This window comes from Sabethes cyaneus, chromosome 1, assembly GCF_943734655.1.
Source record: "Sabethes cyaneus chromosome 1, idSabCyanKW18_F2, whole genome shotgun sequence".
NCBI classification, from domain to species: Eukaryota; Metazoa; Arthropoda; class Insecta; order Diptera; family Culicidae; genus Sabethes; species Sabethes cyaneus.
In genome coordinates, this window is record NC_071353.1 from 21056513 (window position 1) to 21081540 (window position 25028).

A 25028-nucleotide genomic window follows, 5' to 3' on the forward strand; every position below is an offset into this window, starting at 1 on the left:
TTCATGTTCGTAATATTTGAATAGCATTTCTGTTTACGTCAACCATTTGCTTTCTGCATGTTCTCACTGTACTAAAGGAACTTAAACTAAAGAGACGCTGTGTGGTAAAGAATAATGCTTGACGTATAAACGTTACGAACGCGAATTATGCTATCCGCCATTATGGCACGTAAAAAGCTGGTTAACTTTTTTCTTTAAACGCATCAATAAAAACACCCATTTCCGGATCAGTGATTCAGAGAACATAATCGCAAAGCTCATCAGAAACATTGAACACAACAACATGGAAACATGACACACACTTAAAAAAAAGTGCCGAAGTCGGCTAAATTTTGCCGAGATTTGGACAGCCGAGCGTTCGGTAAAAATTTCGGTTTTGCAAATCGACGTTTACGGATCTTTACTAACGTTTGGCATCATAAAAAATTTTACCGAACGCTCGGCTGTCCAAATCTCGGCAAAATTTAGCCGACTTCGGCGCTTTTTTTTAAGTGTGCACGGAATGGACATCAAACTTCATCAAGTTTAGGACCGACGACGGCGTCTATTAGTAGTTGATAAATTTAATGCGTGTGAATATTCTCCGGGCCCATTATCATAATGATTGCTGCTGCCGCCCGCTGTTGCGGGAGGGATGCTTGCTTTTCCACTCGAGCTTTACTTTGATGGGACGGTGAGTGTGTGTGAAGAGTAGGATGTAGGTATGTTCTCTGTCGTTGTCGCCAGCCGAGGTTGAGGGCCACTAAAAGCTGTGTGAACCACATACAATGTTTGCCTGTCCGAACGTGGCACAGCCGCTGGGGCGTCGTATTGGGCACAACAGCACATAAATTAATTACTGCTAGCAAAATTTCTATTAAACTAATAAATTATTGATTAATTAATTTTATAGTCGTTGATTATAGGAAAGCGGCGGCGGTTGGCATTCATTATGGATTAGTTGACTCCGAGTTGGCTGGCGGGCCGAATTGATTGCAGATCCTGCGGCGGCTGGACTCCGGGATCCAGTCCAGCCTGCGATGCGGCGGGTAGGTTCGCGGAGGTTTTCGTGGCAATCTCACTGGGGAAAGCACATAATAAATTGCTATATTTATGGACGACAGAAATACGACAGCGTTTTGAGTGTCCGATAGCGTTTGCCGACGGTGGAATTACAGGTGTTTACATTTAATTTAGTGTTGCCATGTTTGAATCGCCGGGCAGTGTTAGTGCTGGGGAATGTTTTGCTTTGGCCAGTGAGGTGTATGTTTTTGGTTCAAATTGATGACCATGTTTTCATCTCATGTTGTGTATCCAGCTTTTTACGAGCCATAATGGCGGACGTGTTCGTAATATTTGACCGGCATTTTTGACATTTCCCTAATACGTCGCACTTTTCTTTCCACGCATTCCTTTAGTTTTACCGTGAACGCGCCGAAAAAAAACGTGCGATGTATTAGGGAAGTGTCAACAATGCTGTTCAAATATTACGAACACGTCCGCCATTATGGCTCGTAAAAAGCTGGATAGTCTCTAGATATATATCCAGCTTTTTATGAGCCATAATGGCGGACGTGTTCGTAATATTTGAACAGCATTTTTGACATTTCCCTAATACATCGCACGTTTTCTTTCCGCGTGTTCACGGTAAAACTAAAGGAATGTACAGAAAGAAAACGTGCAATGTATTAGGGAAACGTCAAAAATGCTGTTCAAATATTACGAACACGTCCGCCATTATGGCTCGTAAAAAGCTGGATATAGTCTAGTGGATACAAAATCAGAAGCCAATTTAAACGTCAAGAGCAGCGTCAATTCGTTTTTCTCGATCCGAAATGTAGAAGTAGCCTTAAGAAATACAGTTTATTTTCATAGAACTATTCGTTTTCAACACCCGCTTGCGAATATTTTCTGTAAAAACTTGCACATTTCCATGTCGCTAAATTTAATTCAAAAAATCAGGGATGACAATATGAGCCTGGTTTTCTATCCACCAAACTATACCTATGTTTTCAAGAAAGCCAAAAGCAGAGTGTGGAACACTATCGCGGAAGCGCGATTGTTTATCGCTGTTGTTTTGTCAAAAAAAAAACTACATTTCTTTGTCGCACCATGCTTTTTATCCTGATCGTTCTGTTTCAATCAACTTATTGGAATTTGCCTCGCTTTGTCTATGCACCATGGAACAGGGCAACGAAATTGATGCCATTTATGATCTAAAATTGATAACATTTACTGATTTGAAAGCAGCATCTGATCGAGTCGACCTTCAATTTCTTTTTAGCCAAACTTCATAAATTGGGAATTTTATCCAGAATGCTTTCCTGACTAAACTCTTGTCGTCGTAAACACAAAACTGCCATTAAACTCGGCTCCTCTCAATCAAGGTGGTTTCAGAACAATTCCGTAGTACCTCAAGGAAGCATTTTGGGACCATTGCCGAACTTTACAAAGTTACTGCCTCCTGGAACAAGGTTGTGCTGTGCGGACGATGTTAAAAATTTCTTCCAATTAAGTCCGCCAATGATTGTTCAACACTTCAAAATTGGTTTGTTGATTTGTTGATGATGTTGTGCGCGTCTCACAGGATGTCAATTAGCTTTCATAAATGCACTGTTATTAGCTTTTGTTGTAAAAAACAACCACTGATTTTTAACTTTCGCATCAACGGTACATTACTTCAGCGCAGTGATACTGTCACGGATCTTGGCGCGGTATTGGACAGCCAACTGTCGTTTCGACAACACTATACCTGATTATGATGATTTAGCAGCCGAGAGCCGGGGTGACTCTTACCGTATCACGAATTCCTCTCCATTGAGCTCGGTCCTGAGCTACTCGTCGCCAAATCGTTGCGCGTCTCGACACACGCAAGTCGGCTCCAACCTGGTCGAGCCATCTAGCACGTTGAGCCCCTCTATTCCCGGTGCCGGTGGGGTTCTTAAAGATAACAGATTTCACTGCACAGTCGTCGGACATCCTTGCGACGCGGCCGGCCTACCGTCGTCTCCCAACTTTTGCCAGATGTACGATGGGAATCTCTCCAAGCAGGGCCTGTAGCTCGTGGTTTGTACGCCTCCGCCACTCTCCGCTTTCCGTTTGTACTCCGCCGAACATACTTCGTAAAAATACGACAAGTGCACGTATGTCTTCCGTCAGTAAAGTTACTGTCTCGAGTTCATAGAGGACGTTTTGTACATCGCAGCTTTGTGCGGCGGCGTATGATCCTAGATCGAAGCGTCTTGCGGAGGAAAACGTAGCTTCGATTTCTAGCTTGAATGCGTCGTTGAATCTCCTTACTCGTAGGGTAAGTCTGTCCAGAACGCACCGGGGGGGTAGAATGGCCCATGCTATTAATTGCTTAAAAACGCGGAAACTATTTGGTAAAATTATGAATGCGCATTTTATTTTGGTGTAAAACAAGCTAATTCATAATTGTGTAGAATGTAAAAGCATCAAACATAGCCACATCCGATAAAATCAAGCGATTATCCGCGATCTCATTCCACATGTAAGAAATCACGGTTTTCTCTTAAGCTTTTACCACTAGTCGGTATGCAAATTTCATAATAAATACAGTCTTTCTAATTGATATACTGTCATACTCGATGATTCATCACAAAAACGGCATTAACTAGGCATGTTTTTCACATATATTGCAAAAAACTTCAAAATACAAAACAGGGGTAGAATGTATCACAGCGGGATCGAACAGCTAAAAAATATTTTTAATTTGCAGTACATTTTTTGTTTCAGATTATTCATTAAAAATGTAGCAATATTATGTATCGTATATGATTTAGAATTTGCCTTAAACCTAATTGTACATTATTTAACTTACAATATTTCGCCACACATCATTTGGAGAAAAGTAGATGATTAAATTTTATTGCCAATTATGTTGATGTATGAACCCATTGTATCCCAGCAATCAAGCGTATGTAACAAACGCTATTACGAACGCTTCCGCCATTTCGGCAGCCTAGTTTTAGGAGTTTATACAACACGTGATTGAACGTAATTTTTTTTTTGGTTGCGTTTAACGCCTAGCTGGGCAAACTTGGTGCGTTTTGCCCACGGGCTTTGGTGTTCTGCCTCACATAATGATTTAGACTCTTGCCAAAAATCGTCAAAAATAACAAAAAATACTGGTTTTTATTAGGAACTTTCACCAGGAGTAAGTGTAAAAGAGATCCCAAAGTCTTCTAGAAGTTGAAAAACGTGGAACACACACGCCGTTGCTCTGCAAAATGATGTTTTGCTTAAGCGGTGCATTCTGCACCACTTTACCCTACTATTGTCGGTGGTAATCAGAGATCCCAACTATACGTACTTATCAACCACTTGCAGTTCATCACCATCAATAGTCACTGTCCGTGGGAGGCAAACGTTGCTTTCTCTGGAGCCTCTTCCTACCATATAGGGTATGTTGCTACATCGTCGTAATTGCCTATTCCCGTCCTACCCAACACAAATTATTAAAAATATCAGCATTTTTATGACACACAATGCAAAACTAGTTATTCTCTAATATTTTGGTTAGTTGGCTATCATACGCGATCAATTAAAGTGAGCTGAGATCTATTTAAATGCTTTTTATCATTAAAGAAGTCCTGCCAGCCAAATTTCCTACGTTTTTTCGTGCGACGAAGAAGACAATGTCGACTAATCGGTTTAATATCCGTCATTCATAAATGAAAATAACTTACGCAAGGCATTGTCGTTATTCTACAGCCAGTAAAACTTGCCTAACCTGCAGAAATTGTGTAGAATAACATTTGTCATGCCGTCCTACACAAATACTTACACGTTAGCTTCGTCAACATTGTTGTGATTTTTAGTTCGGACGGTGAAAAATTTTGATGGACGGATTTTAAAACGGTACGACGAATTTTAGAAATAAAGTCAGTTGCGTCATTTCAATAATATGCTTTAATAGTCGCTTTTCAGTGATTTTAAAGTTCACTGATTGGAAGGTAAATGTGTTTGAGTCAAATCAGTACAAGAACTTTTGGAGTATTCATTAAATCCATCCAACAAATGTTGAAAATTGAAGTGGCTTTACTACGACGGGAATTAGCGCTAAACCCTACCACATATACCGAAACATATGAAACCGGTGTGCACTGGGAAAAGTTATCACAAATCGTTGTCTGGAATTGAGTCCTCAACCCTAACCGGTATTTTCGCTTGTTAAATTATTTCTCCACCAACAAAACAATCCGACCGAGAAGCAGGCCCCAGCAGCTTCCGATGAAAAATGACTGATAGCGACCATAAAAAAAATCGCTTCGACTCTCTGCGTGGGACCGCCCAAGGAGTAAGTGAAAAAGCGATTGCGAACGAAGAAAACAAACTCTATACCTTATCTCCTGCTTATCTCCTGTGAGTGTGATTTATTGTCATTACTTTGCATATTCATCTTTTTTTCGGTGTGTTTGCACCAATTGTTTTCCTTTCAGAGTCACGAAATTCATAACCTTGACACCTACACGCAGTATCTGGTCTCGATACAGGTGTTCAATCCGGAAGGACTCGGTCCACCGACCACGGTGCTGGTTATGACCGACGAAGGCGGTAAGTGCGATCTTATTTTAGGCTTATACGGAATCATGCCGGTCGTATTTAGTGATCACTATAGAAATTAATCAGAGGAAATTGTTTGCCGATAATTCAACTTTGAGTTAATGAGCAGTCCAAACTATCGATAAGCCATCGGTAAATATCTTAACATGACACACAGGTAAAAAATATCTTGTTTTTCAAATAAATAAAAGAAATGAAAGTTTTGCCGATGAGTACAAACATCGGCGAATTATAGCTGATGAATTAGGTATGTATGTCAATGTATGACATTTCAACTTAAAGATGAGCATATTCATTTAGCTAAGAAGTTTCCAGCCCACAAGGACTGACAAGTGAAGCCTTTTAACTCCAATTCCAGCAGTAAAGTCGAAACCCTTCGACGTCTGCATGACTAAACTATAAAAAACCTCTTGGAGCGTAAAAGTAAAGCACTAGGAGCAAACATTCTTTAAAATTGTTCAGGTGTAAAAAGGAAAGTTCTAGAAAATTTCTGTTTGATGTTCGCTCTGTGTCTCGGCTCTTTCGCTTTTTTATTCTTTTTTAAAAACAGAGAAGAACTTTGAATACTCGCTGAACAATTTTTTGAGGTGTAGTCAAGAAAAAAAGTAACCGATGAGTGCGCAAAATGGGTCACGCAAAAGTCATTGTGCCGCTGGTCTCGAGACCACTTCGCCCAGCGCTTTAAGCGGGAAAGTTTTCTTCTGGAACCAACCGGAAGCCTACGCCGCGCCACTGCCGAATATTTAGATCCTACCTACTGGATCGTAAAATTACTGAACAAGATGTGCTTGCATTCGTGGGGTGACCCCGGAACCGTTGTAACACAACCTGTCAGCCATTTGTTGCGGCAAACAAAGGCGAACCTTCACCGGAACCGCATCGGAGAATAAATATTTAACGACCATTGGCGGTGCAGATGCGCCGTCGGAACGAATCTCGAAATAAAACAGCACCCCATGCTTGCGGGGTGGGAGCCCAGCGTATACGGATGTTTCGGCGTAAATCCTTAATTCAATCTTCGCCGGTCGCAAAAGGTTATAGGGATAATGAGGGAAAGGATAACACCCGCAGCAGCTGGTGGCTCTCGATGGAAACGGGCCGACGCAAAAGAAACGAATCATAAATCGTGTGAACCATTTTTCTGCACAACTCAAACCGGTGCGGTGGCCAAGTGCCGGGAATTTCGACATGTAGTTCGAAAAGGAGCGTGGTGGTTTCGACACAAACACTTGAAAATGGATCGAAAATCGTTATACGATGAGCGGTGGAATGCGTTTCGGGTTTCACACTCAATTGGACTGCAATGAGGTAGTTATTTCTTTCAAAAAAAAAAAAAAATGACAAAATCGAAAGAGACTCTGTTACCACATTTCGATCACCGCATTGTTCGAGCTTCTGTTTTATGATAGAATCATATATCGAATTTGTTTATTCAATCCGGATTGGAACTGGATGAACTTTTTGTGTTCATTTGCTCCTATCTGACAGATAAAATTCATGCAGTTTCAACCCGGATTGAATAAACAAATTCGACAATAGTACCAAGGCACGAGGTTCACACCTTTATCTATACCTATAAAAATGGATTTATGTCTGTCTGTCTGTCTGTCTGTCTGTCTGTCTGTCTGTCTGTCTGTCTGTCTGTCTGTCTGTCTGTCTGTCTGTCTGTCTGTCTGTCTGTCTGTCTGTCTGTCTGTCTGTCTGTCTGTCTGTCTGTCTGTCTGTCTGTCTGTCTGTCTGTCTGTCTGTCTGTCTGTCTGTCTGTCTGTCTGTCTGTCTGTCTGTCTGTCTGTCTGTCTGTCTGTCTGTCTGTCTGTCTGTCTGTCTGTCTGTCTGTCTGTCTGTCTGTCTGTCTGTCTGTCTGTCTGTCTGTCTGTCTGTCTGTCTGTCTGTCTGTCTGTCTGTCTGTCTGTCTGTCTGTCTGTCTGTCTGTCTGTCTGTCTGTCTGTCTGTCTGTCTGTCTGTCTGTCTGTCTGTCTGTCTGTCTGTCTGTCTGTCTGTCTGTCTGTCTGTCTGTCTGTCTGTCTGTCTGTCTGTCTGTCTGTCTGTCTGTCTGTCTGTCTGTCTGTCTGTCTGTCTGTCTGTCTGTCTGTCTGTCTGTCTGTCTGTCTGTCTGTCTGTCTGTCTGTCTGTCTGTCTGTCTGTCTGTCTGTCTGTCTGTCTGTCTGTCTGTCTGTCTGTCTGTCTGTCTGTCTGTCTGTCTGTCTGTCTGTCTGTCTGTCTGTCTGTCTGTCTGTCTGTCTGTCTGTCTGTCTGTCTGTCTGTCTGTCTGTCTGTCTGTCTGTCTGTCTGTCTGTCTGTCTGTCTGTCTGTCTGTCTGTCTGTCTGTCTGTCTGTCTGTCTGTCTGTCTGTCTGTCTGTCTGTCTGTCTGTCTGTCTGTCTGTCTGTCTGTCTGTCTGTCTGTCTGTCTGTCTGTCTGTCTGTCTGTCTGTCTGTCTGTCTGTCTGTCTGTCTGTCTGTCTGTCTGTCTGTCTGTCTGTCTGTCTGTCTGTCTGTCTGTCTGTCTGTCTGTCTGTCTGTCTGTCTGTCTGTCTGTCTGTCTGTCTGTCTGTCTGTCTGTCTGTCTGTCTGTCTGTCTGTCTGTCTGTCTGTCTGTCTGTCTGTCTGTCTGTCTGTCTGTCTGTCTGTCTGTCTGTCTGTCTGTCTGTCTGTCTGTCTGTCTGTCTGTCTGTCTGTCTGTCTGTCTGTCTGTCTGTCTGTCTGTCTGTCTGTCTGTCTGTCTGTCTGTCTGTCTGTCTGTCTGTCTGTCTGTCTGTCTGTCTGTCTGTCTGTCTGTCTGTCTGTCTGTCTGTCTGTCTGTCTGTCTGTCTGTCTGTCTGTCTGTCTGTCTGTCTGTCTGTCTGTCTGTCTGTCTGTCTGTCTGTCTGTCTGTCTGTCTGTCTGTCTGTCTGTCTGTCTGTCTGTCTGTCTGTCTGTCTGTCTGTCTGTCTGTCTGTCTGTCTGTCTGTCTGTCTGTCTGTCTGTCTGTCTGTCTGTCTGTCTGTCTGTCTGTCTGTCTGTCTGTCTGTCTGTCTGTCTGTCTGTCTGTCTGTCTGTCTGTCTGTCCCTATGTTCCTTTTAGAATCGAAAACTACTGAACCGATCGTAGTGAAAATTTGCATGTAGGGGTTTTTGATGCCAGGGAAGGGTCTTACGATGGTTAGAGATCCCTCTCTCCACTAAGAGGGGGGGGGCTCCCATGCAAATGAATCACAAATTTCTGCATAACTCGAGAACTAATCAAGCAAATGGAACCAAATTTGACGTGGAGGTGTTTTTGCAGACAAGAATTTTTTCTACGATGAATTGAGACCCCTTACCATTTTAGGAGGGGGGCTTCCATACAAATGAAATACAAATTTCATCCTATCTCGAGAATTAATTAATCAAATGGAACCATATTTGGCATGTGGGTGTTTTTGGAGGCCTGAATTGAAATTAAATTAAAACCCCTTACCTTTTAGGAGGGGGGGCTCCTATACAAATGAAATACAAATTTCCTGTTAGTAACTACTTCCTCGATTACTTCCTCGAGAAGTAATCAGGCAAATGGAACCAAATTTGACAAGTGGGGGATTTGGAGGCAGGAATTTTTTAATGATGGTTTGAGACCCCTCTCCCCTGTGGTAGGGGGATAAGGACTCTCATACAAATAAAACAGAAATTTTTGCGTAACTCAAAAACTAATCGAACTCGAGAAATCATTAATCAATAACAAGACCACCAAAAACTATCAATAGTAACATTAGATAATTCAGCGCAAGACGGCCACAGGCCGCGAGTGTTGCCGGCGACCTGCCGTCGGAAGCGCCGGTTACTGCTGGGGGCAGCCCCCCGTAGAGATCACCTCTATCTAGGTTTATTTATTTTCCTAGATCTACTGACCTCTATTACTTTCCTTCAGTTGGGGTGACCCCGCGAAATTGTACTTTCTACGAAAAGATTTTCCGTGAAATGGTACATCCCGCGTAAGGTTTTTCGTGAAATGGTATTCTGCGAAACTCTATATTCCGCGTTATGGTCAACCGAGAATTGGTGTTCCGCAAAATGGTATTCGGCGAAATGGTTTGTAATGATGGCGAATATTTGAATGCCATCCGCTTTATTTTATCAGGCTGAGTGATGGGGGGAGTTGTTTTCTACTTTACTGTGAGGAAAATTTGTATATTAAAACACCCATGAACTCCCCAGAAACTTGCAAAGCTCAAGATTGTGACGAAGGTCATCCGAGAAACACGATTTATGGACAACACAGTTTAATTTGTGGCAATACGAAGTTTGTCGGGTCAGCTAGTAGAATAATAAAAAAGCTTGAATTATGTAACAGGATGTTTACACAAAATGGGGGTAGGTTACAGCATACGAACTATAGAACAACAAAGGTTTCTTTCACAATTACTTACTTACTTATGTGTCCATGTCCGCCGGTCCGGCAGAACAAAGGGATGAAATCAGAGATCTCCACTGCTGACGGTTACCCGCCATGGCTTTTACCTGTCGCCAGGACAGGTTCTCGTCTACAGCCCGGATGTCGTTGGCTAAGCTCCGTCGCCATGAGCCTCTGGGTCTGCCTCTTCTACGCTGTCCTTGTGGATTCCAGTCGAGTGCTGCTCTGCAAACCTCGTTCGCTCCTTTGCTCAAGGTGTGTCCGATCCACTTCCACCTACGTTCAGGAATTTCTGTGGCTATCGGCCGTTGATGACACCGACGATGGAGTTCCTCATTGGATATCCAATTATCAGGCCACCAGGCACGAATAATGTATCGCAGGCACCGGTTAATGAATACCTGCAGTTTTTGCGTTGTCTCCGCTGAGACGCACCACGTTTCGCGGGCATACAGCAGTACGGATTTAACGTTTGAATTAAAGATTCGGGTTTTCGTACGTAGAGTGATCTGGTTTGAGCGCCAAATGTTTCGCAGACCTGCAAAGGCACCCCTGGCCTTCCTGATCCGTGTGGCTATATCAGTCTTGGTACCACCATCGGGCGTAGTTTGGCTACCAAGATATTGAAAGACGGCTACCTGCTGAACTTGTTGTCCCGCTACTATAAAGTTGGTGGAATTGTCAGTGTTCACTACCATAGACTTAGTTTTCGCTACATTGACTGTGAGACCTGCTGCCTGAGAGCTCTCGGAGAGGTCGTCTAACTTGCTCTGCAGATCGTTTCGGCGTTGTGCGAGCAAGACAATGTCGTCGGCTAGGTCGAGGTCATTTAGCTGCTCCATCGTTAGAGGATTCCAAGGCAATCCTCGATTTGGTCTACTGTCAATTGCTCCAACTAATATCTCATTCATAACGATGAGAAACAGAAGCGGTGATAAAATGCAGCCCTGTCTCACGCCAGCAATAACCCTTATGGGGTCGGAAAAGACGCCGTCGTGCAAAACCTTGCACGAGAACGCCTCGTACTGAGCCTCGATGAGATGGACTAGCTTATCTGGAACCAGCAGACCAGCAGAAGCGAGTCCTGGAATCTGCTCCAATATAATGCGGAGCGTTGTGATATGGTCTACACATGATCGGCCAGCACGGAATCCAGCTTGCTGCCGCCGGAGAGTAGCGTCGATCTTCTCCTGGATCCGGTTGAGGATTACCTTACAGAGTACTTTGAGAGTAATACAGAGCAACGTGATGCCACGCCAGTTACCGCATTCCGTCAGGTCTCCTTTCTTAGGGACTTTGACCAATATGCCCTGCGTCCAGTCCACCGGAAAAGTTGCGGTTTCCCAAATATTGCTGAAAAGCTGATGCATCATCTGGGCTAACAAAGATGGGTCAGCTTTGAGCATTTCGGCTGAAATACGATCTATCCCTGGCGCTCTATTGGATTTCATACTCTTGATGGCTGCTACAATTGCATCCAGCGATGGCGCCTCCGAGTTCACGCGATTTATTCGACGAACTGTAGGCGTCGTACGCTGCTGGTTTTGTAGGTCTCTGATATTTGAAACTCGGAAGAGTTGTTCAAAATGTTCAGTCCATCGCTTAAGCTGTTCTGTACGGTCAGTCAATAGCTGACCAGCTCTGTCCTTTAGCGGCATCTTTGTATTCATCCTGGCACCACTAAGGCGGCGAGAAATATCGTACAACAAACGGATATCACCATTGGCGGCGGCGGTTTCTCCTTGTTCGGCTAGGGAGTTAGTCCAGGCACTCTTGTCCCGCCTACAAGCACATTTAACAGCCCTCTCCAGTTCGGCGTATCTTTCACAATTAGATGGATTGAATCTTTTTTTATGTTTCGTCTACGTAAATACCTTTCTCGAAAGGCGATAACGAATAAAAAATCGAAAGTCACCTTGTCGATTATTACTAAACCACCCTGATCGAGAAATGTTATTGTAATTTCATAAGAATGACAGCTCGAGTGACGTTCTGTCCAATGTCAAAGTGAAACGGAGTGCACACAAGTAAAGCAAATGTCGAAAAATAATTGGTTTTGTAATTAACACTTCATAGAATTGGAGTGGTATGAGCCTCGTCTCATATTTTGCACATGAATAGCATAGACATGAACATGCCTAGAAGATTCCTAATCTTTTTAGAAGCAGAACGTCGCCGTGGTAAACTAAGAGCAACGAATTACGCAACTTTTTATTTGCCAGCCAACATACGAGGTCACGGTGGGGTGATTCACAGATGACAAAAATAATAAAAAATATTACAACAAAAATTTAAATTTAAAATTGGTCTGGAAGTCGGAAAAAATGCACGATCAGCCGATCTAATGCAATGTACTGCAATTTTCCAAGTTGAAAAAAAACTCAATTATCAAATTCGTCGAGTTCTGATTTTACGCGTCACTAGACTGGACGTGCATTAAAATCACAGGGGAGCGCATGACAGGGGCCTGGTTTTACTCCGCACCTTTATCCAGCCCGCAACCAGCATCAGAGCAAAAATGAATCGTTGTACCTACCGAAGCGCCAGCTAGTGGCGCAGTTGCTTCAGCAGTGGTAAAAGCTTTATAATGTTCACAGACAGATTTTGGTTTCGGCATTTGGCAGATTACTTTTTCGACTTTCATTTGCGGTAATACTGCCTGCGGGAAGCTCACATGAGGATGAAAACTTTGCGCCGTAATAGGAGCATGAGTGTGTTATCGTATCGCAGCGGGCACGTGCGAAACTGCGTTCAACCGAAACACCTGTCAGCTAGTTGAACGAAGTGAGACACAATCTAATTAGTCTGTCAGTTTTTTTTGCACCTTTTCCAATGCGTACTGCGTAGAATATGGGATTGGTTAACCGTCAGTCAAAAACTTAGATCGTAAGTTTTTACTGCTAGTAAGGCTGTGAACCATTTCGCGAAATTTTTAACTTTTTGGTTAAAATTTGACAGTTCGATGGTTTTTCGAAAATAACCCTGCTCGGGAGCATGGTTAGTTTTGACCAAGGTTTTGACAGTTCGATGGTTCGCTTCAGAGCCAATGAGATATGCACAGGTGAGGAAGAGAGCTTTGACGTGTTTCACTGATTTTTCGTTGAATTTTTTTTACATTGGTATGGATGCTTATCGCATAATAAATTTGTTCAAACAATTTGGGTTGAAATGAGATGAATTTTAGCTATCAAATAAAAGCAAATGAACATCAAAAATTCATCCAATTTTAACTCGGACAGAATAAACAATATTTTAATCCTCACCTTATATGCTCTCATTGAGCAAAAATAACTATCAATCCGTCAAATATGAAATGGTTCGCATTCTGAACTGATTTTAACCACTCAAGGAGAAATAACCATCGAACTGTCAAATTTTAACCAAAAAGTTAAAAATTTCGCGAAATGGTTCACAGCCTAAATATGTTGGGAATAACCGAATTTGGTTGAAATAAAAAGTACTGAAATCATTGCGAAAATGTGCTAAATAAATAAGTGTAATATCGATTAAAGCTGCTTTTTTAATCAATATTGAGGAAGGATGCTGAAATAAAACAATGCTAACAATAAATAATAAAGATTTCCGAAAAATCGATTACCTTTTAAATTAGCGACTATCTACTTTTCCCTAAAAAAAACTATCTCGTTCTGCAACCACCTGTCAAAGTCAAGAAAGCGAATCTCGGAAACGGCAGCGGCTAATCGGATCGTTTAATTACATTAACTGTGTCCGTCCGTACTCGGTTCCAATGTATAGGGTAGCACTTCATCGTGCAACCCGATTCCCCCCCGGATTGCTATCGATTTGGAAGACCTTTAATCCCGGTTTAAAAGGGCGAAAATACTATCAATGAACGGCCATTTAATCCGCTGAATAGTTACGGATGAATGGTGTCAGGCTCGAATCGTTTTTATTAAACGGATGAGATGCATAGGCATAATGGGTGTTAGTAAAAATCGAAGTATTTTTTTTATAGAAATTGTTCGAATATTTAATGCCAATTATTTGCCGGTTGACAGACTAACAATGTGGAATTTGTTTCGACTTTTCCTTTGTCGGGTGACATAAACGCGGGGATTTAATTATAAGGAATTATAAGCAAAATTCTGACTTCAAGAAAAACGCATTCAAAGTTTGCTGCATTCGAAATCATCTTCTAACTCTGGCTGTTTGCAACATTTATGTAGTCTGATTAGAGTAAAATGTTGCTTAGAAAATTCTTGATCGTTTGCTACCAATAATTCATTTTTTTAACCCTCTAACGGGCAACATCGTAAAAACGATGCGATCAAGCTAATGACTATTTTATCATGAAAATGCACTCAAAAGAACCTTAAGTTCTGATTTTCATGCAAAAATAATTATCTGGAGGAGCGCTAGGTTACAAAAAGTCCAATTTCTCTTTTGCGTTTTTCATATCTAACGCTCTACCCAGATATTTTTCAGTTCAAATACATTACAAAATTGAAATAAAGCATGAAATTTACTCATAGAAAAATTATAAGGTCAATCATTTTGTTCTAGATATCCTTTTTCTCCAAATGTAAAAAAGGGAATATTCGCGCATTAATTATTTTCGAAATTTTTCGGAATTTTTGTTTTTAAAAGATGATAACTTTTGAATGCATAGACAGAATGTTGTGATATTAATATCAAAATGCCAAGAAATCTATTCTGAACACATTTTGCGTATTGTCAATTCAAAACAAATTTCGTATGCAACTCTGGAGCTTCAAAAGCGAAGGCCGTCTACAGACGGTCTTACCCGTTAGAGGGTTAAATTTTGCGACTTAGTCCGGTCTGATTTAGCACCAACCATATGATATCGCGACAAGCAATCGAGTTGAGCAAGCGAGTCGAGCAGTCGAATCGAATGATTTAGTCAAGCAGTCGGGTCAAGCGATTAAGTCGAACAGTTGAGTCGAGCAGTCGGATCAAGCGGTTCAGCCGAGCAGTTAAGTAGAACAGGTGAGTCGAACAGGTAAGTCGAGCAGTTCAGTCGAGTAGTTCAGTCGAGCTGTCCAATCCAGCTGTAAAGTCAAGCAGTTGAGTCGAGCAGTCGGGTTGATAGGCTAAGTCGAGCAGTCTACTCGAGCTGTTGAATCATGCTGTCAGTTGAGTCGAGCAATCAAATCGAGTAGTCTAGTCGAGCAGATGAATCAAGCAATCGGGTTGAGCAGTTGAGTCAAGCTGCCGAACCGAATAGTCCAATCGAGTAGTTGAGTCAAGCTGTTCACTCGAGCAGTCGAGTCGAGCAGTTGAGTGGAGTAGTCCAGTCGAGCAGTGGAATCAAGCAGTTGAATCGAGCAGTTGAGTCGAGCGTCGAATCGAATAGTTGAGTCGAGCATTCTAGTCGAGCAGATGAATCATGCTGTCTAGTCAAGCAGTCGAATCTAACAGTCCAGTCGAGCAGTTTAATCGTGCAGTTAAGTCGCACAGTCGGGTCGAGTAGTAAGTCAAGCAAATGTGTCAAGCAGCCGAGTCGAGTAGTTAAGTCGAATAGTCCACTCGACCAGTTAACTCGAGCTGTTCAGTCAAGCAGTCAAGTCCCATCTGTCCCATCAAGCAGTTGAGTCGAGCAGTCGAATAGAACAGTTCAGTCGAGCAGTTCTGTTAAGCAGTTCAGTCGAGCAATCAAATCGAGTAGTCTAATCGACCAGTCCAGTCGAGCAATCTAGTCAACCAGTTGAGCAATCGAGCAGTCCTACAGTCGACCAGTGAGGTGACTGAGAATACAACCCTTTACTACGAGAGCATGACAAACTGTCAGGGACCTGTTTTTAGCTACCGATAAGCCTCTTATGACGTTCTGCCAGAGACCTGGTTTTCGGTACAGACATACGCCTCTTATATAAATAGATGTTCTACAACTTTTGCAGAAAAAAAAACTTTTTTTTAAATTATTTAAGAAAAGAAGTGTTTGTATCACCCTAATAGATGAATTCATGGTCACCTTAATAGTGCAGGAAGATGCGCTATATTTTATTATTTTACTTCTCCGAAGACACCATTTTTAGAAAAATACACATTTTTCATCGGACGGATTTTAGCCTAAAACAGTTATATCTTAGATCTTAATTAATGCAGAAAAAAATATTCTTCTTTTATGTGCAAAATGTTGTCCAGAACATCACATTGAGCTGTCTGTTGAAATAAACATGTTACAAGAAGAAATGTGATTTGAGGGGTCGTTTATAAACAAAGGTCTATTGCTGAAAATGGGTAAAAGGTAGAAGTTTGATATCTTTAGAAAAAATACTTGAAATTGGTTTATCTTTAATATTTTGAAACCAAAAAGGCGAAAAAAAATTTAATCAAAAAGTTATTACTTAAATTGTGGTTAAAGTAACACCTAAATATTGGACGACCCCTTCAAAAGATGCATCATTTTTTCATTCAAAAAGTTGCCGAAGACCACATTGAGCTAAAACATGCCGTTTAACCGCAAATATATTTGTCCCGAAATCTACTCATCAGTTCATTGGCCCGAACCCTAAACGATCTACAACAACCAACTTCCCAGGTAACCAATAAGCATTAAAATAAGCAGTGAATCAGTCGTTTATTAGCATCCCTGGCGTTTTATACTGCAGGTTGTTGTTTATCAGCTTTTTGACTGCATAACTGTTGTAAATTGGCATCCACAATTCTATTTAAACTATTCTTGTTGGTAACTAGCTGCAAATAAGCATTGTCAGCACTATAAGAGGGCTAGCAGTAAAGTAGCCGCATATTTTGCCAAAATAGCATTTAAGTAGCATTTAAGGCAACTTAAATGCTTATTGGCTTGCTTTTAAATTGCATTGGAAATGCTTATTGGTTACCTGGGTTGACTTCCTTCACTTCGTTTGTAACACGCCAAATTGAGGATGGTCATCAAGTGGACGCGATATACACAGACTTATCTGCAGCATTTGATAAAATGAATCATCAAATTGCAATTGCCAAATTTGATCGATTTGGCATGAACGAACATTTGCTACTCTGGCTTCAATCTTACCTATGTGGTCGTAGCAAGTCTGTGAAAATTGGTGGTCACATTTCTTCACCATTTCCTGTTTGTTCTGGTGTTCCACAAGGAAGCCACCTAGGACCGTTTTTATTCCTGCTGTATATGAACGACGTTAATTCTATTTTGAAATGCGCGAAACTCTCATACGCTGACGATCTAAAGCTATACCATACGATAAAGCAACCACTGGATATGTGTTTTCTGCAGGAGCAGTTGGAAAACTTCGCTAAATGGTGTCAAATTAACCGATTGTCGCTGAATGTGTCTTAGTGCTCGGTAATCTCATTTGGACGAAAACATTCACTATTCCAGCATGACTATGCCTTGGCAGGCGTACGTTTACTGCGTGAATCCACAGTTAAGGATTTGGGAGTTTTAATCGATGCAAAATTAACTTTCAAGGATCACATTTCATACGTAGTGGCAAAAGCTTCTTCACAGCTGGGCTTTTAATTTCGTTTCGCGAAAAAATTTAAGGACATCTACTGCCTGAAAACACTCTATTGTTCAATTGTGCGACCTGTACTGGAATACGCGTCTCCCGTCTGGTCTTCTTATTACCAGAACGAAATTCAACGCATCGAAACTATTCAGCGAAAGTTCATCCGCTTCGCTTTACGTCATCTCAGATGGACGGATCCACGGAACTTACCCTGCTATAAAAACCGTTGCATGCTGATCGGTCCGGTATGCTTTATTGGCGATCTCCTGCAAGGTAACGTTGATTGTTCAATACTCCTCAGCATGCTGGATATCAATATACGACGCCGCAATCTACGATATCACTCGTTCCCAACGGGGTAACAAACTGACAGCTCCCATATATAAAAAACGTACCTCGAAATGCTGGTTCCTGGTGCCGCTACTAACCTTTGAGTGTGGTGAATAACTCGAAATTGCATGAATTTGCACGCAATATGCGTGTAAATTTTGTATTTCAGTATACTATTTAGAAACTATTGCTTCACTCAAGACCGTGAAAAAATGTCGGCATGGACCGACAATTCCAAAATCATCGTCGTAAGTGCTTATTGCATCAAAGTTGATCTACCTTTTCATTCTACTTTTTTCGTTGAAACAGAATACAGAACTGCGTAAACAGATACAGAACGTTTTAAGCATGAACCGAGGGGCAAGACACTGTCGAAAATATATTACTTTTCCCTATGGAAATATTTTTCCAACCTTAATATATTGACCTTTCCCACCCATAATATAACCGAAAGCCCTATAAAGTTACATTTATTTATACATTTATAGGGTTTTAATAGAGCCTAATATATTAATATTATGATAATATTATGAAGTGTCTTGCCCCTCGGCATGAACCTACAAAAAGGCATTTGTGCAAACGAAAACCAAAACAAGTAAAAGATTGTTTTTCTACATATGCTGGTTGGTACTGCAAAAAATTTCCACTCGGTTTGTTTACGTTTGTATATTTGCCGTGTTTGGATTGAGTAAATCTTATTTGCTTACGACTTTCATCTTAATTACATAATTATAAACAAATACAACAAAGAATAAAAGCTATCGATTTACAATCAGCAAGATAAATGTGCAATTTTGTAATACGCGCATTTCAAATGTAACGCAAGATGAGCTTTTGCTTCCATAAGTGATGCTACAAAAGTGAATGTTTTCCTATAGAAATAATGCATCACTTATTATGGACGGCCCGAAACTGCGATTGCAGCGCCGCTCACAACACTGGTAGCAGTTACGGGAAACATGCTCTGAACTGTCATTATAGTAGGGGGTAGCTCGTTCCTCAGTATTACTCCAGCTAGGTGTACAGGAACCAGTGCGCAGTATGTCTCGTCTATTCAATCAATGTTACCATGTATTTGACTTTAATGTGTCTCGAGAAACAAACAAGTATAATTTTAAACGTGTTTTATGAATAATCTAAACAGACGAGTATTGTAAATACGTTACTTAGTTATTTCTGTCATTGGGGTGATATGTTATCTGTTGACGTTAATAAAATAAAATAAAAAAAAAAAAGATTGGGTGTCGACTTAACGGGAGGATACTGTATGCAAGTAATGAAATCCGTAGCGTAATTTCTGGAGGTCCCAAAAGCTTTGTGCTTTTACTCTCTCTTTGTTTTCGAACGCGAGAGCGAAAAGCTCGTGCGTGGTTTTAATTTTCGAGAGCTTTACGCTACAACCTCACCCACACAGTTTAACCGGTTCCAGCCAAAAAGAGTCGCGCTTGATGTGCTCCGATTCCGAATGCAAATGTTCGCTCACCACTATGAACGTATCACATGAAACGAAACACGGCCAGAAAGAGCACCGGAGAAAGAGGGTTCAATGAATCTGTGTTAAAGCGGATGGCTGAAAAAAACCGACCGATGGGAGAAAAGCCCCACCTTTCCAACAGTGTGAACTGTGTACAACAGCGGTAGAAGCAGTCTGCAGCAGGATTACACGCATCAAAGCGACGGGCACTGTTCGGAACCGTCACTGTCGTCGTCGTCGTCTTGGAAAAATCGGTCAATTTTCTAATGAAAATTTGTTTTACGATGCTTTGCGCGAGTGCTGTTGTGTAGTGCAATTATCAAAGCTTTCGGTTCGGTATTCAGTGTTAATCTACGTTTGTTAGATCTGATCATATATTCGCGCATTTCTGTGCAATCGACGGTCCCAGAATGATGGCTTCCTGCTGCAGTAACATAGTGGGACAGTAGTGGCTGCGGCGCGAATTTGGGAAAAGAAACATCCCTCTTTAATAGTGGTTCAATATGGTGTGACAAACTTCGAAAGAAGATCTTTTCAGTGAAATTAGTGCTTGAAAAAGGGAATCCAGCGGCCATCCGGATTATAGGCCGATCCGTGGGATCATTGCACAAAAAAGTGTCAAAAAACGGTAGAACAAAAATCGATAAATCCGTACCCTGTGCAATTGTGTGCGTGTGTGAGTGCGTGTTTTAGCGCTTCTGTCAACAGTGTGTGTTAGGTGCGACTAGCTGGCTGCTGCTGCAGCTGGAGTTCTCCGCATAAAGCTTGACCACCGCGTTTGGTAGCATTTGCATTTGTGTGAAACTCATATTTGATGTTTGTGTGTGTTGTCTGCTGGTTTATTTACGCGTGCTCTCCTATGCTATGTTCGCTTTAAACATTCATGTTGCAATTTTGTGTACCAAAATAAAGCAGCTAAATTTATATTCGTGTGAGCCTGTCGAACTGTGGAAGCTCAAGCTTCCACTGCTGCGAATGCTACGAATGCGATTGTCCATCCAACATAGCCATGTTTACATCGCTATGCTCTAGCACTCGACTGCTCTCTCCGTCTTCGGCTTGTAGTAGTGAATCCATTTGTTTTCCCTGGTGTTGGGTGTGTAGATTTTTTTATTTACATTGCAGTTTTCTGTCAAAACAACACCACCCGCTGGAAGAAGGAAATTTTTCTGTCCGACCACAGCATCAACATCTGTGATAATTTCGTTTTTCCCCGCGACGCTAGTCCACAATTAGACAAACAATACAAAATTTAACAATAATAACAGAAAATATATGACATGGTGGTTGGCGCAAAATGCAATTTGTCGTTTCCTGTCATTAGTGGTTATGAGTCATGCACTGACTGGAAATGGGAGATGCATACTGGTTTAGATGAATCAATTGAATTAAATTGTTCCGATGGCAGGTTTCATTGGATACCGCAGAACTTAAAGCGATTTTTTGCTGTGTTAAATATTAGTAGCTTTTTCTACACGAGAAACTGTTCGTTTTTTCTTATGTTGATTTTTTGGATTGAAGTGTTTTTATAAAAACATCATGAATTTTATAACTATACCTCACAACCTTCAATTTTAATTTAATCCGTTGAGTAATGATTCATCAAATAGTCGTAAGACCAAGAAAATACAGACGGTGTGTCTCGTGTATCGTTAGAATCAACTCAGAAATTTAAACGCACCGGTTTGCTCGAGCCAGTTACTCCAACCGGGCAGAAATGAAGTATTCAGATTCAGGGCAAAATAAGCTGGTCCAGCCACTAGCGTCCACCAAAGCCCGGGTTCGCTCAATTGATATCAATTGAAGCTGACATGCGGGTGATTGGTCTGCTACACATTAGGCCTCCACACGCTGACTGCCATGCTGCCGGCAGTTTGCGACTCGCTTGAGGTAGGACAATGTACATCGCCAAGCAGCCAGTGGCGTCACGCCGCCGTGACTCTAGACCTTTCCGTATTTGTTGTTATGATTAATATTTGCTTTTTTGTTCTTTCAAAATTGGTTACCGTGACGATGATCAATCCATCCCGGAACCAAACCGATGGCACGGCGCGGTCTTACTTTACAGGTCACCCTCTGTCATTATCATAAATGGAGCAACATATTAAGCACACCCCGGGGACAGAACAATTGCTTGCAATTGAGAAGAAAGTGAGACTGCAGACAGGAGAAATTACCACAAGATTAGTTTATTTCCTTCCATTTCACGGTACACATAACAATGCTTTACAATAAATTTTCGCCGCTCTCACTCGGAAGCGACATAATTCCGCGCGGCTCGATTTTCTTCTGAAAACAATCAGAAAACCAAAATGATTCCGTAAACCAAACGGTAGGGAGAACAGGCGCGAATAACCAGCCAGAGACAAACGAAAACCTAAATTATGCAGTGCGGTGATTAACGCGAAACGCAGCAATAAATTAGAGTGATTTGCATTTTAATTTCTTGCTTCCCTCCTCTTGGCAACTTCAACAACAGACAGAAGGCAATCGGGAGCTCCAGCAAAGTACCCCTCTACCCGACAAAAGGCCGGTTCCGGAACAGAAAAATGATTAAAATGAAAAGTTATTAAATTTGTGTGTTTGATGATGTGAATAGAATAGCTTAACCGCAGAAAATAATAATACATAACGAACGATTAAAAGTGTAGCAGACGGTCGTCACAGGAAGAAAATAACGTTCGAAGGCAGAAAAATAATGAAACCACGCCTGCTGACCACGGCCACGTGGTTGGCGTCTGTGTGGGCGGTTCTGATACTGGATGGCAGTAATTTATCCGATGCACTGCCTACCGTAGATCTTACCACGGACATCCCGAAAAGCAACGGCTCTTCGGTACAGGATGACGTCTTGAACGAACCTGAAATTCCCTATGAAGAACTAGAAGAACCGAGAGTACTGCCACTACAGGCACTGCCTGTCACGGTTCAGGCTTCGACAGAAAGTATCGGATCAACGTTGACCGAAAAGCCGCACTATTATCTGCAGGCTCTTCCGCTGGCTTCGAACGCTGTTCCACTGCTGCATTCCGATAGCAATAGTATTCTTAAGGTTATCCTCGAAGAACCAGAAATCAACGACGAACCATTCACTACAACCCACGGCTATCCAACGTTTTCAGCTGACGACAATATCGGTAACTTACTGCTTTTTGATCTTTTACTGCTTACATTCTCACCTGGGCTAAATACGACCATCATTCAACGACTCCGTTGTTAATTTTTTCACTAACAGTCAAATTTTTGTTCCTTTACAGTTCCCAGTCGGCCGCAGAACCTGAGCGTCCTGGAGGTAACCTCAACGACCATCAAGATCACATGGCGCGAACCGGAAAAATCGAACGGTGCCATCCACGGTTACCGGGTGTACTATGTCCACCAGAACCAAACGTTATTGCATCTTCCGATACTGAAGGCGGACGCTGCCGTGAACTCGGTCTACACCTATACGCTGTCGAATTTGAGTAAGTCTGTTTGAACTTTGGCACGATACATAAAAGCTTTAGGTCTGCAAAACCTCCAAATCCCAAACGTCTACCGGACTAGTCGAATCCCGCGGAAAGTATTTTCGCCTCCGGTGAGATAAAATACACACCTCACAGCTCACATTTTTACTTACTTTGCTTTACTTTTGCGGCGAAAATTCGCTTACCGAATCTGGGCGGAATTCAGGAGCTGTCTCCACGTTTTTCAGTCTTGGGCTGCCTCTCTCCAGTCGCCCCTAACACCCGCTGCTCTAGCATCAACGTCAACTGCGCTCATCCAATGGGTACGGGGTCTGCCTCGAAGTCGTCTGCCTCCGTCGGTTCCTCCGTGCTCAATAATGTTTGTGCTGATCTCACATGCGGCATTCTTAGTACGTGACCAGCCCATTGTAGCCTGCCGTGTGTAAGTCGCTTCAGTCATGATTCATGCGCCTGCACCATACTCCTTCGTCTAATATGCCGCCAAGAATTGATCGTAGGGTCTTACGCTCAAAAACTCCTAGAGTACGTCGGTCGCTATCTCTCAACGTCCACGCTTCGTAGCCGTAAAGTACCACCGGGAGAATTAGCGTCTTCAGAGCGCGAATTTTGTATGGAATCACTAACGTCACATGTCCAAGATAGATAAATTCGACGACCACTTCTAACATATCTTCATATATCACCACCGCAGTCTATCTCCATCTACCAACACTCGAAGGGCTACCACACTCTCTACCAGCCACCATATACATTGTTCTGGTATAATTTATTAACCATCAGGGTATCAGCCTAATCAGTTTTGTTGCGAAACCATCTGCCACAGCTCATTTCGTTTAACTGAATCGTACGCCACCTTAAAATCCATAAATAAATGGTGAGTTTGCAAGTTTAATTCTTGTAATTTATCGTGGATTTGTAGCAAGGTGAACATTTGGTCCGCCGTTGAGCGTCCCTCTCTAAAACAGCACAGGTATTCGCCTCACATTTTACTATGGTCAAAATTAAGTAAGGCCATTGCAAATCATTTTAAAAGTTTTTGTCACCTCCTCGGAAATTGGCTCGAAAAATCGGGGGGCAAAAAAAAATTTGTAGGATATGAGTTAATTTTTTTTTGTAAAATCAATTGTCTGTGGGCTCTACAGCATGAAAAGCCTGAAAAATGAGTGTACGAGTTGAGTTAACGCTTCTAGCATGAAATAGAAATGGAAATTCAAACAGCGGAATTTCCGAAAATCAGTGGCCCGCCACCGAAGGGACAAACTTTTTAAAATATTTGAAATGGTCTAATTTAACTTGATGCAGTTTATCAAAGGCATTCAATAATCACTTCTAACTGCATAGTGCCTCTTACCGTATCAAGAACAGTTCCTTTTCACTGTACTCAGTTCTGGGCTCAGTTAACTGCACAGTCGTTCGGCATCTTTGCGACGTGGCCGACCCACCGTATACTCCAAACTTCCGCCAGGCGTACGATAGGGATCTCTTCAAGTAGTAGTTGAATGCATCGTTGAATCTCCTTGCTCATACTATTGTCGGCGGTTACGAAAGATCCCAAATATATGAGCGCTTCAACCACTTCCAGTTCAACGGTGTCAATAGTCACTGTCCATGGAAGGCAAACGTTGTTTTATCTGGAGCCTCTTCCTATCGTATGTTTGGTTTTCAACGCATTAATTTGTAGCCCAATCCTCGGTCGACTCCTTGACGGGAGATGCTAGGAGATCCAGGGGATGCCCTGATATTCACGGTCGAATACAAAATACTGTTGTCGAATTCGCGGAGAGCCTTCAGACTGGTTTTGGTAATGGTTCCATGTTGCCAACTGGTCCAGATTAAGGTGATCCTCGCAATGCTAATACAAATTTAAGAAGAATAGACCCCCGATAGGAGCGTTGTTTCTTGATGATAGACTTTTCAGGCAGTACAGCTCCTTTGAGTCAAGAAGATTCAGTCTGTATTCACTTGTTACAAGACCGTATTTTAGAAATCATTCAAAATACTTTCGTTGCTTCTCAGAACCACCTTCCGCTTCCCAATATTTGCGAATACTCCGTTTCGAACGTTTCCCGTTTATCCCCGTAGTTTCATCCCGTCCTAACCTTAACGGTGCACCCTTCAATTATCCATGTTTTTCTCCTGTCGTTTAACCTTCTATCCTGCGTAATATTCCAACTCCTGCTCAACCTGCTTATCCCATCCCAAACTTACCTGTACCAAACTCTAATTTTGGATCAATTCCAAATCGTTTACGAATCGTTTGTTGGATAGTCGAATCCCCTCGAAAGTTTTGTGGAAGCGACTCAGAAACATTGGAGTTGGACAGGTTTGAACCCGCTTTCAAGTTGCCAGCCCGATGAAAGCCGACGCCGAC

General features: G+C 42.1%; 1 protein-coding gene across 1 annotated transcript in view; it reads left to right on the forward strand.

The window, feature by feature from the left end:
- LOC128745466 (tyrosine-protein phosphatase 99A-like) overlaps positions 1-25028 on the forward strand; it is a 199996-nt gene that overhangs the window by 146792 nt on the left and 28176 nt on the right. Inside the window, exons 7-8 of the mRNA XM_053842542.1 lie at positions 5442-5556; positions 22448-22654. Coding sequence (XP_053698517.1) covers positions 5442-5556; positions 22448-22654 — 322 coding nt within the window. The remainder of the gene's footprint in view (positions 1-5441; positions 5557-22447; positions 22655-25028) is intronic.